We start from the raw sequence: 21,072 nt of genomic DNA on the forward strand, positions 1-21,072 counted from the left end.
CGATTCATATTGGTTAAAGATGGAACATTATACAGAAGGACGTTCGACAAACCACTGGCGGTATGTTTGGGATCAGGAGACACCGATTATGTTTTACGAGAGGTTAATGAAGGCACTTGTGGAAACCACCCCGGCGTCAAACCATTAATTCGCAAAATCATCAGAGCAGGGTACTACTGGGATAGCATGGAGAAGGACACTAAGGAGTTCGTTCAAAAATGTGATAAATGTCAAAGGTTTGCACCGATGATCCATCAACCCGGAGAGCAGCTTCATTCGGTCATTTCTCCATGGCCATTCATGAAATGCGGAATGGATATCGTCGTCCCTCTACCATCGGCCCCAGGTAAAGCTAAATTCATTCTGTTTATGACTGACTATTTTTCTAAATAGGTTGAAGCACAGACATTCGAAAAAGTGAGAGAAAAAGAGGTTATAGATTTCATCTGGGACCACATCGTGTGTCGATTTGGGATACTAGCAAAAATAACATGCGACAATGGTAGACAGTTTATCGGCGGTAAAGTGACGAAATTCCTCGAAGACCATAAAATAAAAAGAATAGTGTCTACACCATATCATCCTAACGGGAATAGACAGGCCGAATCAACGAACAAGATTATCATCCAAAACATAAAGAAAAGATTGAACGAAGCTAAAGGAAAGTGGAGAGAAATTTTTCTCGAAGTTCTTTAGGCATATCGGACAACATACAAATCCAGTACATGAGCAACCCCATTTTCCCTAGTGTATGGATCTGAAGCTCTAATTCCGGTCGAAGTCGGAGAACCAAGCGCAAGGTTCCGACATACATCGGAATAATCAAACTACGAGGCAATGAATACTAGCCTCGAATTATTAGATAAAAAATGAGAGGCGGCACGGGTTCGAATGGATGTACAAAAACAACGAATCGAAAGGTACTACAACAGAAGAACCAACCTCCGTCATTTCAAGGTCGGGGACTTGGTCCTAAGGAAGGTCACCGTTAACACTCGAGATCCTAATGAAGGGAAGCTCGACCCAAATTGGGAAGGACCCTATCAAGTCCTCGATATAGTCGGGAAAGGGTCTTATAAACTTGGAGCAATGGATGGAAAACTGTTACCAAACAATTGGAACATATCGCTTCTCAAACGATATTACTATTAAGGTATGATTTTCTCCTCTATCGTCTATATACGTACATTCGACACTAACTCATTGCAGGAATTCGATGAAAAACATCAAGACCTCTGGTTTCAAAGCACGCGTTGTACTCTTTTTCCCTTAAGTTCGGCTTTTATCCCAAATGGGTACTTCCAGCAAGGTTTTTTAACGAGATAACAACTATATGCTACCCGGGGACAAATCAATAGTATCTGAGGCTCCTTCATAATCAACCTCGAATACTAGGGGCTACCAAGCGAATAAATCAAGTTCGGCACAAGAAAGTTGCTCCATATCAAATTCATGACAAACAGGGTCTCGATAGAGAAAAGTGTAAGGGCCAAATGGTCAAAACGAACCATGCCCACGTAGTTTCGCTCGAACTCTGGCACAAGATACAAACACATATGTAATGACTTATAAAGGAGAACTTCTTTTTCAGATATCTCATACTTTGAAAAGATTTTCCTGCTTCATGATTCAAACAGGCTTAAAGGCCAACCACCATCAAAGGGATTTTTGATACAAGCGATCATAAAAGGCCTACGGGCTAAGATATTCTGAGTTCGAATTCAAAACAATCACTCACTCAATTATTAAAAGCCTAAGGGCTATCTTACTTCGAGTTCGAGCAATCACTCACTCGGTCATAAAAAGCCTAAGGGCTAAGATATTCTAAGTTCGAGTTCGAAACAATCACTCACTCAAATTAGAGCCTAAGGGCTATCTTACTTCGAGTTCGAGCAATCACTCACTCAGTCATAAAAAGCCTACGAGCTAAGATATTCTGAGCTCGAGTTCGAAACAATCACTCACTCAATTATTAAAAGCCTAAGGGCTATCTTACTTCGAGTTCGAACAATCACTCACTCGGTCATAAAAAGCCTATGGGCTAAGATATTCTGAGCTCGAGTTCGAAACAATCACTCACTCAATTATTAAAACCTAAGGGTTATCTTACTTTGAGTTTGAGCAATCACTCACTCAATTATTAAAACCTAAGGGTTATTTTTACTTCGAGTCCGAGCAATCACTCACTCGATCGTAAGAGCCTACGGGCTAATATACTTTGAGTTCGAGTTTGAAACAATCACTCACTCAATTATCAAAACCTAAAGGCTATCTTACTTCGAGTTCGAACGTTCACTCGACTACTAAACATGTGGGCTACTTTTATTTTTCGATTTCGGGCAAGCGCCCACTTGACCACTAAGCATGTGGGCTACTTTTATTTCGAGCTCGAGCGAACACTCACTCGGCCATAAAGGCTACGAAGGTCGAATTAGATGAAATCACCTAAATCCTCATGAAAACATCCGCAAGGCATGAATAAAATCTTCACGAAGCAAGTCAGTAAAAGAAAAAGATATATATATATATATATATATATATATATACAAGGATGGTTTACATAAATAAATGCAACATAGAAGAAGCTAAGGGCTAAGCTTACGAGTTATCATCGAGAGCGGTCTATTCTCCACCGGGCTCCGCCCATCTTCGAACCAGCTCGTGCTACCATCATCATCATCATCATCATCATCATCATCGCCATCAGAAGCCAAGGCTTCAGCTTCAGCTTCGAGTTCTTTAGCCCTTTTTATCTCTTTAGCAAGGTCGAAACCTCGAGCGTCCATCTCCTCGAGGGTCTCCCTCCGAGACCGACACTTAGCAAGTTCGGCAACCTAATGTGCCTGAGTGTCGGCAGTATCCGCTGCCTCTCATGCCTCTATTTGAGCGGCTTAGGCATCGGCCCAATACACGGCAATGGACTTGTCCGCCATGACTTTCGACGACTCAACCTTCGCCTTGGCCTCAGCAAGCCGTGTTTCAAGCTCCTCGATCCTCTTGGCCTGAGCCGAACCATTTTGCTTGACGCTTCCAAGCTGAACATCGGTCGATAATAATTTGGCCAAGATGGTTTCTTTTTCTGTAGCCAGGCGGTCGATAGTCGCCTTCCACCGGTTACATTCGGCCTTGATTTGATCGACTTCTTCCCGAAGCAACCCGATCTTTTCAACCTTTTGCTGCAACTGAGATAACGAAGGGTTAGCTTCTAGAGTTGGGTCAAACCCATACTCTAACAGAACGATGCTCACCTGCTTATCTAGTCCGGCCTCTTTTTCACCAGCCTTAGCCAAATTTGCTTGGAGATCCTTTATAGCCTCGTCGTTTTGGCTGCAAAGAAGCCGCAAAGCATCTCTCTCCCCTGAGACCTTCTGAAGCTTGACCTCACACTGGCTGAGGTCGACTCGAAACCTGCTAATGGCCTGCATAGTTGGGAAAAAACACAAGTCAAGTTTAAAAAAGAACGAAGAAACCAAGCACAGTAAAATCATTACCCGCAAAATGAAACGTTGGGCCTTTTCTAGGAGAAGAGAAGCGTCACTAATGTCGGAAGCATCATCGACTCCAGTAAAGAAATCCCGAAAAGGGTCCCCTACACTAGAGCCTCTGCCCATATTAACGTGAAGGGGTAAGTATAAACACTTAAAAAACCCTCCACATGAGTGATGACGCTCTCTTCGAGAGAGAATTTGCAACACAACCTCGGGACCCCAGTTGCAGTCTTTCCTCACAACCTCGAGATGGCCCTCTGTTATCGAGCACATGTACATCGACACATGCTCACATCGACCCAGAACAGATGAAGGATTTTCAACCTTAAAATCAATCTTCAGAGTACACGGGCCAGGAACATACTTATGGGGAGGCGGCATCACCAGCACCTTATCGCCGGATGGCCGTGAAGAGGAAGCTTTCTCCTTCCGAAGTACGGTTTTTGAAGTTTTTGCCATTGATGAAAGAGGAAAAAAAGAAGCAAAGGAAGAAGAAAGGTTGATGGTGCCAAACGCTGATGAAGGCGACTCTACAAGCGACGAAATAGAGGCAGAAAGAGTAAGAAAATTGGGGAGATTGAAGATGTAAAAGTGGTAAATGAAAAATGGAAGGGCTATTTATAGGTTTCTACCGTGGCGATTCAGTATCAGCGGTGGCCGACCACCGTCTGACGTGCATTAAATACCTTGAAAGACTAAATTAATGGGACAACTATCGCATACGTCATGATCGAGTCCATTGAAAACATCAGCTTATAATTCGATCGAGCCGTCGAAAATCATATCGCTTCTCACCACATTCTTCTTAAGAAACGAGGGGACTATCTATATACGATCGAAATAGATTTCAGCCTCCGTACGTTTGATCGAATTCAAATGGTAAGCGATCGAAGTGAGAGCTTGAGACAAGTTTCAAGAATAGTACAAACAAGACTCGAGCTCCAAGACTGATCGAGGAATCAGCTCGGTATCACTATCAAGCCCATGACCAAATCGAACCACAAGTCAATGTGAAGGTTGTCGGAGATGCACTGACCAATTGACACTCACCCCGAATGTCAAACTCGAACCAAGGCCGAGGGCTCGACCCAATACCGAGCTCGAGCCAGTATCAAGCTCGCAGACATGAGCCGTTGCAACCGCACTAGGGGAGAAAATTTTGGCAAGAATCAAGAAAGAGACAATTCATCATGGGTTCTTCACTATATATTTTTTATTATAAATAAAGTAAGATCTTTCTACTATAAATGATGGAATCCATGTAAGCACAAACAGATTCACGCATTGTAAGAAAAGACTACTATTTATTGAAAAATAAATCTCTTTAAGTTTTTTTAATCAATAATTTATATATCATTTCTATAGCCAAGAATGCAAACATTTTCACTTCTACGTACGATTTATGTTAGGCTATATCACATATTCTTAAAACTACTTATAAATTCAACTATATCCGATTATCCGGATAAACAACAACCATTATTTACAACCTTGCATTAAAATAGAAATCTCAAATGAACACCTATACTATCGCTTCCAGCACTGGAGATGGGCAGACATTAGAATCGCATGTTCAAGCCGTAACTCATGACTTTGTGAGCCAGACACTCCACAGAGATGGATCTGACCAACTGGTGGTCAGATTCATCAATTAGTCATTCTCAACCTTCCTTCAAGTGTGAATCACCATTAATATTGAAATTCAATCAACTTGGACTTAATTAGGACATACGAGTTGCTTATCACAACAAAGAAGTTCAAAGCTTGAAATTCATTTATGAAACAGTGAAAGCATTACAGGTACTCTTAGTCTTACTTCATGAATTTGCAAAGAGCAGGCAGAAATCCAAAGGCATAAACCATATTTTATGAAACAGTGAAAGCATTACAGGTACTCTTAGTCTTACTTCATGAATTTGCAAAGAGCAGGCAGAAATCCAAAGGCTTAAACCATATTTTACAAACACAAACCAATCAAATGCTAATAACAGAAGTCTAATAAAGAATGAACTGATTTCAATGTCACTGTATACGGTCGAAATAGATTTTGGCCTTCGTACGATTGATCAGGGTCGAAATATAATGGATCGAAGAAAGACTTTGTAATATCAAGATGGGTCCCGAATATGATACAAACAAGCTTCAGATCCCAGGTATAGGTCAAACACCGAGTTCGAAGTCATCATCGAGCTCGGGTCCAGATCGAACTATGATGAGATGATTTCGAGCTTAAAGGGCAGAGGCCAAATCTGAATCATCACTTAATCCCGAGTCCATATCAAGCTCTAGAATCACTATCAACCGGCACTGAGGCCGACCGAGCTCGAGCCCACAGACAAAAGCCGTTGCAAACTCACTAAGGGAGAGAATCTCTGCGGGAATAAGGAAAAAGCTGATTTATCATGGAGTCTCCACTATGTATTTTTAATTATATCTAAAGTAGGGTCTTCCACTATAAAGAGGATGGCTACATTTCTGTACAAGGCAGTCTTTTTATTACATGATAACTCAAGCACCATATTCTCCTATATTCAAGAACTATTTTTTGAGGCTTTATTAATTGATTCATTTTGCTTAGTCTAAACCATCATCTTCTTTCCAATCTTGCTTATTTTGCATTCTTTGTAATCCATATTTGATATTTCTATTTTGTCCTTACGATTTGTATCAAGCTATATCACATATACTTAGAACTACGTACAAATTCAACTATATCTGTTTTTTGGGTAAACAGTCACAACTATTATTTCCTCATAAAAGCTGTAATACATCCAGAGAACTATCAAAGAGCTTATAGTGAATTACCTAGGAACAGCTTAAGAAAAAGAAAGTGTGACCAAATGAAGGTCAGCCACTTCACAGCTACAAACAAACAAATAAATCCAGCAGCAAACCAGCCAAAAATAGCTTCGAACCTACTCCTAGAGATCTCACCAAGAACTCAGAAGCTAAGAATATGCAGAGAATCCATGTGCTTTTCTTAAAGGAAAAGTGCAAGGATTTTTTCTGAAAATTGCAGTCAATGAGTGTATGTATTAGTGAGGAGAGAAGAGTGTCCTTAAAAATTAGTGAGGATGGAGAGAGTGTGTATGAAAAACTTCTTCCCAGAATTCAGTCTCTCTCTCTCTCTCCTTGATATATAAAGGAATATCAAAGAGAATCTGTCAGCCGTAAAAAAGGGAACAAAAGCATCGTTTTAACCAAATTTTTGTACAGCTATCTTTTTTTCAGATGTTTATCTCATTTTCAGCATCTTTTTCCAACAAAATTGGACAGTTGTCCCCTTTTTATAAATTCCATTCAGTCTCAACCCTTTTACCTTCTATATTTTACTTTCAAGCCCCCAATTTGACCTACTTTCCTTGCATTTTAATCCCTACATACTCTCTTCTAGAAAATTCAACAAAATTCCCTAAATCTTCCTATTTCAATTAACTCCCTCAAGTTCCTGATAGTTGCAAACAACTATCACATGAAAATCAGGCGAATCCAAAGATCAAAACAAGACAAACAAATGCAATTTAAATAATTTTAAAACAAGAACCTGTTTCAACATTCAAGACCAACTAGATTAACAAATCATTCAATTGAACTAGTTAATAAACTACTGAACTAAATCATGCAAAACACAAAACTAAACAATTTTAAATCCTAACGAGTCCGAATCAATTTAACATAGGAGAAGAATGGCATACTCTTTGAGAAAAACTAGAAAGAAGGAAAAATTACTTAATCGGACAGAAAGAAATTACATACTAATGACAACAAAGAGTTTCGAAAGAATCTGGACAAATCAATAGTGGCTTCAACCCGAAATGAGACCTCCAAGATACGGCGTGAAACTTATATCATTGGATAGTTCCCATTAAAAACGTTCAAATGACGTAAATTTCTACCATACATGGGGTGGAATCCACCAAGTAATCAAAGAGGAGGAAAGCGGCGGCTAGGGTTTAGTTTTGAGATTTAAGAATCGACAAGAATCAAGAAAGCTTTGACAAAAAAAATAAGGGGTTTGGTGTTTAGGGGGGATTTGGACACTTATGGGATGGGGTGGGGAGTTGCGGACCGTAGAATCAGGGGAAATCAAGGGTGAGGATTAAGCGTTACCAAAACGCTGCCGTTTGGGGTTTAAACGGCGTCGTTTGGTTAAAGAAGTGTGGTGGACCGAATTGAAGTTGGGATTTGGGCTGGGTGTTAAGGTAATTGGGCCATTGAAATTTGGCCCAGTCCGATGTAAGCTCAAAATAACCTTCCCCCTTTTCCTTTCTTTATTTCTTTTCCTTTGATTATTATTTTAAATTAAAATCCTAAACTTAAAGTCAATTTTCAAAATTAATCCTAATTTACCAATTAATCAACTTAACACTAATGAAAGGAAATTATCAAATTAAAACTAAAAGCTAAAAATATAAACATGACCCTTGTATTTTTTGTGATTTTCATTTATTAAAGCATTTAATTAACATAATTAAATCCTAAATGCAAATAAAAATCTAAAATGCTATGCAATGAAGATTTAAACATTTTGATGGTATTTTTTATGGTTTTTAAAACACTTCTAAATATGCATGAATAATGCAAACAAATGCAAAATAAATTGGATAAAAAATAAAGAAAAATTCCTACAATTCTATGAAATAATTAAAGAAATTATTTTGGTATATTTTTAGGAGTGATTTGCATTAGGGCAAAAATTTGATGCTCACATGATCAATGTTCTTTTAATTTGAATTTCCGTTTCGGAAAAATGACTTTGGATCAAGCTCTTGAGAGTAGTCGATCATCAAATGATCGGACCCACGAGTTAAACTAGCTAATTTGTGTATTTTTCCTACACAACATTGGCGACAAATATAATTTCACAAACTACATATATAAATGAAATAACACCAATTATATATGATTCTTGTAAAATTACGTGAAAACATGTATATATGACTTAGATTTTCCTTCAGCACGATATCTATAAAATCTTGTTTATTTGATCTATTAGTTTACTATAAACAAAAAAATTCAGCACATGGTACAGAAGTTCCCGTTTCCCAAGCAAACCATCGTCAACAACGACCATGCTACGTATCAATTTTCTTTTTATATCTGTTATGCTCTATTTGTTCCGTTTCATTTCAAGAAAGCTATCAACATTAATAAAGTACCATGTATACATCCATCTTTAGGCAAAATTCACCAACTAATTTAGAAATCTCAATTTCGAAACTGAGATACACATCATAGATATAGATAAATTATTCTTCAAACGACAAAAAATGTTGAAGTGCAAGTAAAAAAAAAAAGTAAGAGATAAATCGGTCTAACAAATAAGTACTCTCTCTGTCCAATGTATGTGATATATTTTCCTAATTTATTCCAAAAGAGAGTAGTATCTTTTTATATTTAAAAAAAAAGAATTAATAAGATGATTTCAATAATAAAATAATGGGATAAAATACATATACGACGTAGTAGAACCCCTTTTTAATACTCCACTACTCTTATATTTCCAAAGGACGCACTCATATCACAATTCACAACCAAAAGGTCACAATTCTTCCCTTCTCCCTTCTCCCTTCTCCCTTCTCCCTTCTCCTTCTGATTTCCAATAGGGAAAAGGGCCAATATACCCCTTTACTTTGGTATATTGAGGAAATAGTCTCAGCTGCATCTACTTTCATCTTCCTCTTCTTTTTGTTTTATTTACTTTTTCTTGGGATTTTATTTGTGTGTGTGCGAGGGTGATCACTGTTTCGTCAAATGTTTTTCATAATATGTACTTATAAATAATAAATAAAATTAATATATTGGGTACAAAATATAGAAAATAATATCTTGCCTTTACTATCATTTATTTATTTGCTTGCTTTTTCAGTTGTTGATACCGTTTACGAAAATTCTTGCAGACGCCACTTAAGGTATAACGACCCGGTCGATCGTTTTGAGAGTACTAGTCCTGATCCCCTATTTATTGCTCCCTCTATCTCATTTTGTGGTTACTTGACTGTCGGGACGCTTGGTGTCGGGTTCGGGTGAGTTTCAGAGTGAAATGGGACACATAGTCCCTAAATTGAAAGTTAAAGGCACAGGAGTCGACTGTAGTTTGACTTGTGTGAAGACGGCTCCAAAATGGAGTTTCGATGGTTCCAATAGCTCCATATGGTGATTTTGTTATACCATGTACGTCCCAAGGTGACGTAATGAATGTGAGACTTATTAATTATTATTTAAATAATTTTATAGTCATAATATGACTATATTTGATGTTTGGATAGAAAATATAAAGTTTGGGAAAAATCGAATTTGAGTTGGAGAAAAACCGACTAAGGATTTGCCTTGTAACAGAACTTTTTGAGAAATATATTTCGGGTGATATATGAGGTCTTTTTGGGACATATTATATACCAAATTGAAGGTCTATGAGTCTAGTTCCCAATGTATTAAACTGTTCATTGATACGATATCGGAGTAGAGAGATATCCGTATTTTCGCGAGCTGCGTAAGTATTTTGGTTGGGACCCACTTGAGACGACCTCCGACCTTACGTTTTTTTTTTAAAGGTGTTTCAGCCTCATTTCGGATCATTTCTCACCCAAATTTCATCTAACAGCTCTCCAAAACCCTCCCTAACATATCCCAAGATCCCAAGAGCCAAACTCAAGGGAAATCAATTAAATCATCATCAAAGGTGTTAAAGACTACAAGAGAATGCTTCTATGATGTTGTGGTGTGATTGAGGGCTATTGTGAGCTAAGTTAAGACAGGGTTTCGAGTTGTAGATGTTTTCCAAGGTATGTATAACATCTTCTTGATTGTGCCTAAGGTTAATCTTGTATTGGTTGTGTTGTTTGTATGAGAAACCATAAGATAGCACTTGAAAGAACATGGAATGTAGTTGTCTTTTTGGTTGGACTATTTTGTGGCTAAATAGATGGTTTGTGATGGCTGTAAATTATAAGAAATAATTTAATAATGTTGTATCTGCTGTTGTTAAGCTTTTCTAGGTGTTAATTAAGTTTATTGAAGAAGAAAAGATAAAAAATAAGTGATTGACGATAAACATTAAGGTGCTAGACGTATGAAGCTGTTATGGAAGGCATTTTGTGGATGTTTTGAACTAGAAATAATATAGTACATATAAGTATGATGTTCTAAAGGTTATAAACTAATTTATGGAATAATAATTGGATTTAATTTATATCTCGTTGTGAGTAAAAATGAACTTGCCTCTCAATTTGGTTGTTAAGATAATCGGAGAAACTCATATTGAATTATATTGTTGTTGTTGCTATTTTTGGTTATAGTGGTTGTTGGGATGTTGATGACCCTTAGTGGTCTTTGGTATGTATTGAAAATAGGAGAGTTGTGGTTCGATTTTCCTTAAGCCATACGACTAGCCAAATACGATGGTACGACATTATATGTTAACGGCAATATCATTTTACTTGTTGTAGATGCAAAAAGTTATGTTGAGCTTGGTTGAGTAATAAGGAAGAGATCATACTGGTATGTTAAGGCTATCATTTCTTTCCTTTTGGCATGATCCATATGATGCAATGAAACGAGCAAGCACGTAACTTTCACAAATAATTCTATTCCTGGAGTACTAGGGTTGTCTATGTTCTTGATTCCCTATATGTCCTACTATCATATCGTCTGTTCATGGGTCTTATGATATTCCGAGAGTTCTTATAGACTTACTTCCTTATGCATTACATTTATTTATACATGTACATTGACCCATGACCAGATGGCGTTATATATACGTATATTATATGTATATGGGATATGAGAAAAGGTTATGGCATTATATACGCACCACCACCTGATCAACTGGTATACATTTATGATTTCGCCCACAGAGGCTGAGATGATATGATGGGATGCCCTCAGAGGCTTGATGATGTTATGTACGAATTTATCTATGCATGATATGACATTTATACACATATGCATGACATTATAAATGTTTCATGATTCACAGATCTATTCAGACTTACAAGTTGAGTCCTTTACTCCATGTTTCTTTCATGTCTGTTATATACTAAGTTTTATGCCTTACATACTCGGTACATTATTCGTATTGACGCCCCTATTGCCTGGGGGCCTGCGTTTCATGCCGTAAGTGCAGGTAGACCGGTTGACGGTCCCCCATCTTAGGATCCTTGCTTAGCGAGAGTTGGTGTGCTCTATTTGATCTGGAGCTGCTATTGATTTTTGGTACGATACTTTTGTATACATATGGGTATGACGGGGCCCAGTCTCGTCCTCTATACAGTTGTACACTCTGTTAGAGGTCTGTTGGCAGTCATATATAGTTAGGTAGTATGTGGCCTTATCGGCTTGCCCTACTGTATTCCGCATGTATATGTATATATATGTCTTTTGAGTATGTCTCCTCACGTATGTTATTCACATGATTCAGTAGTTTAGGGACAGATGTTATACATGACCTACACTTATTTCATGTGTATATCTTAGGCGTATGCTTAGGGGTGTTCGGTAAGTAGAACTCGGGCACTCGTCACAGCCCATCGGTTTGGGTCGTGACAAAAGTGGTATCAGAGCAGTTCCATCCTAGGGTTGTCTACAGACCGTGTCTAGTAGAGTCTTGTTTATGAGTATGTTGTGCACCATACTTATAAACATGAGGCTGCAGGACATATAAGTTATTACCCTCCCTTCTTATCTTAGATCGTTCCATATAAGAATTCATTTTCCTAACGATATGTTATGTTTTTAGCGATGCCCAAGAAGGTTACAGTTGCCCAGAAGGGCAAGTCTGTGGATGATGAGACTACAAGTCGAGCACCACGGGTTACCAGGGCTCAGGGAGAATCACATAGTGAGACTCCATCTCAGACTTCACATACCCTACCCTCTCCGGAGGAGAACCGAGGGGAACTAGCTCCAGCGCCGCTCCAGTACCCCCAGCTCCTCAGCCAGATGCACCAGGTCAGGAGATGAGAGATGTTATTCAGCTATTGACTCGATTAGTGACCGCACATGCTTGACGTTAGGAGGTAGGTATTGGTCATGCAGATAGAGCCATCGGTGCGAGGGTTCATGATTTCATTAATTTGGACCCTCTGATATTCACTGGAGCATATCCAAACGAGGACCCTCAGGTATTTATCGATAGGATTCAGAGGACTTTGAGGGTAATGAAGGACACTGCAACTGAGTCAGTTGAGCTTGATTCTTATAAACTTCGAGATGTTACAGTTAATTGGTACGAGTCTTGGGAGTTGTCCAGAGGTGAGGATGCCCCTCCAGCAGTATGGCAAGAGTTTACAGAGGTTTTTCTTCATCATTATTTGCCACCAGAGCTTAGACGGGCCAGAGTTGACAGGTTCTTGACCCTTCGGCAGGGTAATATGAGTGTTCGGGAGTACATCCTTCAGTTTGATTCTTTGTCTAGGTATACTCCCACTATTGTAGCTAAAATGGAGGATCGGGTTCACCGGTTCGTGATGGGGTTGGAGCCGCACCTGCTTAATGACTGTATGTCAATCTCACTTCATCCAGGCATTGATATTTCTCGTATTCAGACATACGCTCAGGGTGTAGATGAGCGTTAGCAGAAGCAGAGGGCTGATCGTGAGCATGATAGGGGCCAGAGTAAGAGAGCGAGATTTTTCAGGTTCTTCTGATGAGTTTCGAGGTGGTCAGAGACAGCAGTACCCGAGGTATCCAGCCCAGCCATCAGCTAGTACACCCATCAGTTTGTCGGTAGGAGATTTGATCGTTCAACATATTCAAGGCCCAGTCAGAGTTCCAAAGCCTCTAGTTCTCAGTATAGGGGTGAGCCAAGTCAGATGAGGCCACCCTTACTGTGATATGCTCAGTGTGGTAAGCAGTATGCCGGGCAGTGCCTTGTAGGGTTGGGTGTTTGTTATACTTATGGTTATCCAGGCCACGTTATGAAAGATTGTCCGACGAGAGGTGGTGCGGGTATAGTTTAGCCATCGAGATCTGTAGCCAGTTCGTCATCATCAGTACGCCTCACTGGGCAAGGTTCACAGGCACCATCTGGTCGTGGTAGAGGCAGAAGTGGAGCATCTAGCTCGGTCCTTAGAACCGTATCTATGCCTTAGCGGGTCGATAGGATCATGAGTCATCACCTGATGTTGTTACAAGTATATTATCAGTCTCCTCGTATGATCTATATGCATTGATTGATCCAGGTTCCACCTTATCGTATGTCACTCCGTTGGTTGCTAGTAAGTTTGGGATAGAACCTGAGTTGATTGAACCTTTTGAGGTGTCTACACCTGTTGGGGATCCAGTGATAGCTAGATGATTATATAAAGACTGTATAGTAGTAGTTCATAGTCATTCTACAGTAGCAGACCTGATTAAGTTAGATATGGTGGAATTTGATGTTATAATGGGTATGGATTGGTTGGCTTCTTGTTATGCTAACTTTGATTGTAGATCAAAGATGGTTCGGTTCCAGTTTCCAGGGAAGCCAATTCTGGAGTGGAAAGGTAATACTGCATTGCCAAGAGGTAGGTTTATTTCCTATCTCGAGGCAAGGAAGATGATCAGAAAGGGCTATATTAATCACCTAGTTTGGGTACTGGATGTGAAAGCAGAGTCACCGACCCTTCAATCTATCCCCGTGGTTAATGAGTTTCCCGATGATTTTCTCGATGAGCTTCGAGGCCTTCCGCCAGAGAGGGAGATTGAGTTTTCTATTGACACATTACCAGATACCTATCCGCTATTTATTCCTCTATATACAATGGCACCTGCAGAGCTGAGAGAGTTGAAAGAACAACTGAGGGATTTGCTTGAAAAAGGCTTTATCAGACCCAGTACATCATCGTGGGGAGCACCTGTGTTATTTGTAAGAAAGAAAAATAGTTCCTTGCGGATGTGTATTGATTACAGGCAGTTGAATAAGGCGACGATCAATAATAAGTACCCGCTCCCAAGAATTGATGATTTATTTGATCAATTGCATGGTGTCAGGTGTTTCTCGAAGATAGACTTGAGGTCAGGGTACCATCAGGTAAGGGTTAAAGAGAAATATATTCTGAAGATAGCATTTAGGACCAGATACGGGCACTTTGAGTAATGAGTTATGTCGTTCGAGTTGACCAATTCCCCAGCAATATTCATGGACTTGATGAACCGTGTGTTCAGACTCTTTCTAGATCAATTTGTGATTGTATTTATAGATGATATTTTGGTTTACTTCCATTTAGAGGTTAAGCATGCAGATCATTTACGTACTGTACTCAGAGTTCTACAAGAAAGGAAGTTGTATGCAAAATTCTCTAAATGTGAATTTTGGTTGAATTCTATAGCCTTCCTTGGTCATATTATTTCAGGTGAGGGTATCCGGGTTGACACACAGAAGATTGAGGCAGTGAAGACTTGGCCTAGACCCACGACACTGACGGAGGTTCGTAGCTTCCTGGGTTTGGCAGGATATTACAGGAGATTTGTAGAGAGTTTTTCTTCTCTTTCAGCATCATTGACAAAGTTGACTCAGAAGGAAACTAAGTGTCAGTGGAGTGATGCTTGTGAGCGGAGTTTCCAGGCATTGAAGGACAGATTGACTTCAGCACCAGTTCTGATACTTCCAGAAGGGACCGATGGTTATGTTATCTATTGTGATGCTTCGGGCATTGAATTGGGTTGTGTATTGATGCAGCATGGTAAGGTTGTTGCTTACGCTTCTAGACAACTAAGAAACCATGAGAAGAATTACCTAACCCACGATTTAGAGTTAGCCGTGGTGATTCATGCACTAAAGATGTAGAGGCATTATTTGTATGACATTCATGTTGATATCTATACGGACCATAAGAGCCTTCAGTATATATTCAAGCAAAAGGAATTTAATTTATGTTAGAGGCGATGGTTGGAGCTACTGAAAGACTATGATGTTAATATTTTATACCATCCAGGGAAGGCGAATGTAGTAGCCGACGCCCTCAACCGTAGATCTATGGGTAGTCTGTCATATTTACAGCCAAAAAAAGTGAGATAGCTCGTGAGATTCATCATCTAGACAATCTTGGAGTTCGATTACTATATCCGGGTGGTACCGAAGCTACTATTCAGGATACGACAACATCCTCTCTAGTAACTGAAGTGAAGGAATGCCAGTATGAAGATTATGTGCTAGCTCACTACAGAGATATAACCCCTCAAAAGGAGAAGACACTATTTGATATTATAGGAGATGGAATCCTCAGATATCGAGGTCGATTATGTGTTCCTAATGTGGCAGGGTTGCGCCAGCAGGTTATGGGAGAAGCTCACTATTCTTGTTATTCTATTCATCCAGGAGCGACGAAGATGTATCATGATATCAGGGGAATATACTGGTAGGACGAAATGAAGAAGGATATACCAGAGTTTGTTGCTCAGTGCCCTAATTGTTAGCAGGTTAAGATTGAGCATCAGAAGCCCGGTGGATTATTGTAGGCTATAGAGATTCCGACTTAAAAATAGGAAGTGATTAATATGAATTTCATCATAGGCTTACCTCGTACCCAACGTAAGTTCGATTCTATATAGGTTATTGTCGATAGACTTACAAAATCAACCCATTTTCTGCCTGTCAGGACTACGTATTCAGCATATTATACAAGGATTTACATTAAGGAGATAGTATGACTTCATGGTGTCCCTATATATATTATCTCATATAGAGGTGCTCAGTTTACAGCTAATTTCTGGAGGTCCTTCCAAAAAGGATTGGGGACTCAGGTAAGTCTTAGTACAACATTTCATCCCCAGACAGACGGTCAGGCTGAATGTACTATTCAGACATTGGAGGATATGCTACAGGCTTGTGTGATGGACTTCAGGGGTAGCTGGGATGATCATCTTCCACTTATTGAGTTCGCATATAATAATAGTTATCATTCCAGCATTCAGATAGCTCCATACGAAGCTCTTTACAGACGAAAGTGTAGGTCTCCTATAGGATGGTTCGAGATTGGGGAAACTAAGTTAGTCAGACCAGAGTTGGTACAATAGGCAGTTGAGAAGATTAAGCTTAAAAGGGAAAGGCTATTAGCAGCTCAGAGTCGTCAGAAGTCCTATGCCGATAATCGATGATGAGACTTGGAGTTTCAGGTAGACGAGTGGGTGTTCATAAAGATATCACCGATGAAAGGCATTATAAGATTCGGTAAGAAAGGAAAGCTTAGCCCTTGGTACATTGGACCTTATAAGATCATATGCAGAGTAGGCCAGGTAGCATATGAGTTAGACTTGCCTTCCAACTTGGTGTTAGTACATCCAATTTTTCACGTGTCTATGCTCCGCAAATGTATTGGAGATCCTTCTAGAGTCATTCTAGTTGACGATGTTCAGGTCACAGAGAAACTATCATATGAGTAAGCTCACATTGCTATACTAGATAGACAAGTTCGGATATTGAGAACTAAGGATGTAGCTTCAGTTAAAGTACTTTAGAGGAACAAGAATGTAGAGGAGATGACTTGGGAAGCTGAAGAAGAAATAAAGACTAGGTATCCTCACTTGTTTCCGCTTCCGAAGGAGGATCAGACTGAGACATCACAGCCTTTAGGTTGGTAGTAATACCGTTACATAGGAGACTCTTCCAAAATTTCTATAGATTTCTCGGAGTTTAACATTCGAGGACGAATGTTTCAAATGGGGGAAGATTGCTACACCCTATGCGTCCCAAGGTGACGTAATGAATATCAAACTTGTTAATCATTATTTAAATTATTTTATAGTCATAATATGACTATATATGATCTTTGGATAGAAAATATAAAGTTTGGGAAAATCGGATTTAAGTTACGGAAAAACCGACTAAGGATTTTCCTTGTAAAAGAGTTTTTTGAGAAATACATTTCATGTGATATATGAGGTCTTTTTAGGACATATTATATACCAAATTGAAGGTCTACAAGTATAGTTTCCATTGTATTAAACCGTTCATTGATACGACATTGGAGTAGAGAGATATCTACAATTTCACGAGACTGCGCAAGCAGCTCGGTTGGGACCCACTTGAGACGACCTCCGACCTTACGTTTTTTTAAAGGTGTTTCAGCCTCATTTAGGATCATTTCTCACCAAAATTTCTTCTAACAGCTCTAAAAACCCTCCCTAACATATCCCAATATCTAAACTCAAGGGAAATCAAGTCAAATCATTTTCAAAGGTGTTAAAGACTACAAGAGAATGCTTCTATGATGTTGTGGTGTGATTGAGGGCTATCGTGAGCTCAGTTGAGACATGGTTTTGAGTTGTAGCCGCTTTAAAAGGTATGTATAACATCTTGTTGATTGTGCCTAAGGTTAATCTTGTATTGGTTGTATTGTTTGAGTGAGAAACCATAAGATAGCACTTGAAAGAACATGGGATGTAGTTGTCTTTTTGGTTGGACTATTTTGTGGCTAAATAGATGGTTTGTGATGGCTGGAAATTGTAAGAACTAATTTTATAATGTTTTGGCTGCTGTTGTTAAGCTTTTCTAGGTGTTAATTAAGTTGATTGAATAAGAAAAGATGAAAAACAAGTGATTGACGATAAAAATTAAGGTGTTAGACGTATGGTGCTGTTTTGGAAGGCATTTTGTGGATGTTTTGAACTAGAAATAATATAGTACATATAAGTATGATATTTTAAAGGTTATAAACTAATTTATGGAATACGATTTGGATTCAATTTATATCTTGTTGTGAGTAAAAACGAACTTGCCGCTCAATTTGTTTGTTAAGATAATCGGAGAAACTCATATTTGATTATATTGTTGTTGTTGCTATTGTTGGTTATAGTTGTTGTTGGTTTGTTGATGACCCTTAGTGGTCTTTGAGATGTATTAAAAATAGGGTAATTGTTGTCCAATTTTCCTTAAGCCATACGACTAGCTAAATACGATGGTATGGCATTATATGTTAACGACAATATCATTTCACTTATTGTAGATGCAAGAAGTTGTGTTGATCTTGGTTGGGTAATAAGGAAGAGATCATACTGGTATGTTAAGGCTATCCCTTATTTCCTTTCTGCATGATCTATATGATGCAATGAAATGAGAAAGCACGCAACTTTCACAAATAATTCTATTCCTAGAAGTACTAGGGTTGCCTATGTTCTTGATTCCCCATATGTCCTACTATCATATCGTCTGTTCATGGGTCTTATGATATTCCGAGAGTTCTTATAGACTTACTTCCTTATGCATTACATTCATTTATACATGTACATTGACCCATGACCAGATGGCGTTATATACGCATATATTATATGTATATGGGATATGAGGAAAGGTTATGGCATTATATACGCACCACCACCTGATCAGCTGGTATACATTTATGATTTCGCCCACAGAGGCTGAGATGATATGATGGGATGCCCTCAGAGGCTTGATGATGTTATGTACGCATATACCTATGCATGATATGCCATTTATACATATATGCATGACATTATAAATGTTTCATGATTCACAAATCTATTCAGAATTACAAGTTAAGTTCTTAACTCCATGTTTCTTTCATGTCTATTATATACTAATTTTTATGCCTTACATACTCGGTACATTATTCGTACTGACGCCTCTATTGCATGGGGGCCTGCGTTTCATGCCGTAGGTGCAGGTAGACAGGCTGACGGTCCCCCATCTTAGGATCCTTGCTTAGCGATAGTTGGTGTGCTCCATTTAATCCGGAGCTGCTATTGATTTTTGGTATAATACTTTTATATACATCAGGGTATGACGGGGCCTATTCCCGTCCTCTATACAGTTATACATTATGTTAGAGGTCTGTAGACAGTCATGTATAGTTGGATAGTATGTGGCCTTGTCAGCTTGCCATACTGTATTCCGCATGTATATGTATATATATGTATTTTGAGTATGTCTCCTCACATTTGTTATTCACATGATTCAGAAATTTAGGGGCAGATGTTATGCATGACCTACACTTATTTCATGTTTATATCTTACACGTATGCTCAGGGGTATTCGGTAAGTAGAACTCGGGGACTCGTGACGGCCCATCGGTTTGGGTCGGGACAGATTTGGTCTTAGAAACATGTCTGGATATTGATTTGGAGGTCTATAGGTCATTTCGGCATTAACTGGCGAAAGTTGGAAGGTTTTTGAAAAGTTTGACCGGGAGTGGATTTTTTATATCGGGGTCGGATTTTGATTTTGGTAGTTGGAGTAGGTCCATAATGTCAAATGTGACTTGTGTGCAAATTTTGAGGTCAATTGGACGTGATTTGATAGGTTTCGGCATCGAATGTAGAAGTTAGAAGTTCAAAAGTTCATTAAGCTTGAATTGAGGTGTGATTTGTGGTTTTAGCGTTGTTTGATATGATTTGAAGGATCGACTAAGTTCGTATGATGTTTTAGGACTTGTTACTTGGTTGAGGTTTTGGGGGTCTCGGGTGGATTTCGGATGGCTAACGGGGTAAAAATTGGACTTAGAAGACTGCTGAAGATTTGTTGGTGTCCAGTACTCGTTTTCTTCTATGCGATCGCGTGAGTAGCTACGCGATCGCGAAGGATTATTTGGGGGCATATGGATTTTCACTCAATGCGTTTGTAAGGTGGAGTACATGATCGCGTAAGTTGGCCAGGTAGAGCATCACGAACGTGTGGGCTAGTCCACGTTCGCGAAGAGGAAGTAAGGCAGTTGGGTTGACGCGTGTTATTCCATGCGAACACGCGTGCCACTCCGCAGTCGCTTAAGGCCTGGGTATTTCTTATCTGCATTCGCGTGGTGCCAACCGCTTTTGCGTAGGTCATTTTGTTGGCAAAAGTTATTTTGTTCTATGCGATCGCATGGGAATTTCCGCGATTCCGTAGTGTAGACACCTCGGTAGCATATTTAAAATTTCAAAAATCAAGGGTTTGCTCTCATTTTTATTTTGGGACTTTAAGAGCTCGGATTGAGGCGGGATTTTGGGAGATTTTCAGAGAAAATATTTTGGTAAGGATTCTTTACTCATTTTTGATTAATCTCCATTAATCTATCGTTAATTTCTTCATTTAATTAAGGATTTGGGTTGAGAAATTTGGGAGGAAATGGTGAAAGTGCTTAGACCGAATTTATGGGTTTTGAAAGGCAAAATGAGGTAGGATTTGGATAATTCTTTTATGGTTGGACTCGATATAGAATGGATATTCGGTTTTTGTAATTTTGGTCGGGTTTTGAGACGTGGGCCCTGTTTGACCTTTCGGAGCGACTTTTCAATTCTTTGCTAAAGTCATAATTTTATTATTTAAATTAGTTTCCTATAGTTATATTTATAGTATGAAATTATTTTGGCCAGATTCGAAACGATCGGAGTTGGAAAATCGAGGGAACGGTCTTCTTATTGATTGATTGAGTGAGGTTTGAGGTAAGTGACTTATCTAACCTTGAGTGGGGGAAATTCCCTTAGGATTTAGTAATGTTGTGATAATTTGTGATATGTGAGGGTCGTGTACGCGAGGTGACGAATGCGTACACGGGCTAAATATTGAAATTCTGGTTTTATCTAAGTAGTTTCCTTTTTATGCCTTAACTGACTTACTTTTGCATGTATAGTCATCATGTTTAGCTTAATTTCACTTGTATACTTGTCTTAT

The 21,072-nt window shown here is 39.0% G+C and overlaps 1 protein-coding gene and 1 long non-coding RNA gene across 2 annotated transcripts; both read right to left on the minus strand.

Annotated features, from left to right (window-relative positions):
• Positions 1-2,891: 2,891 nt before the first annotated feature.
• LOC138891921 (uncharacterized) lies at positions 2,892-3,947 on the minus strand. Its single transcript, XM_070175609.1, has 2 exons — positions 3,879-3,947; positions 2,892-3,419 (listed from the first exon to the last, which is right to left on the minus strand). Exons 1-2 carry the CDS (start codon positions 3,945-3,947, stop codon positions 2,892-2,894), a joined length of 597 nt encoding a protein of 198 aa, XP_070031710.1.
• Positions 3,948-4,811: 864 nt separating this feature from the next.
• Positions 4,812-7,496, minus strand: LOC108946132 (uncharacterized). Its single transcript, XR_011408077.1, has 2 exons — positions 7,245-7,496; positions 4,812-5,860 (listed from the first exon to the last, which is right to left on the minus strand). It is a non-coding gene; the product is annotated as an uncharacterized lncRNA (long non-coding RNA).
• Positions 7,497-21,072: the final 13,576 nt, after the last annotated feature.

Source organism: Nicotiana tomentosiformis, chromosome 5, assembly GCF_000390325.3.
Source record: "Nicotiana tomentosiformis chromosome 5, ASM39032v3, whole genome shotgun sequence".
Classification (NCBI taxonomy): Eukaryota; Viridiplantae; Streptophyta; class Magnoliopsida; order Solanales; family Solanaceae; genus Nicotiana; species Nicotiana tomentosiformis.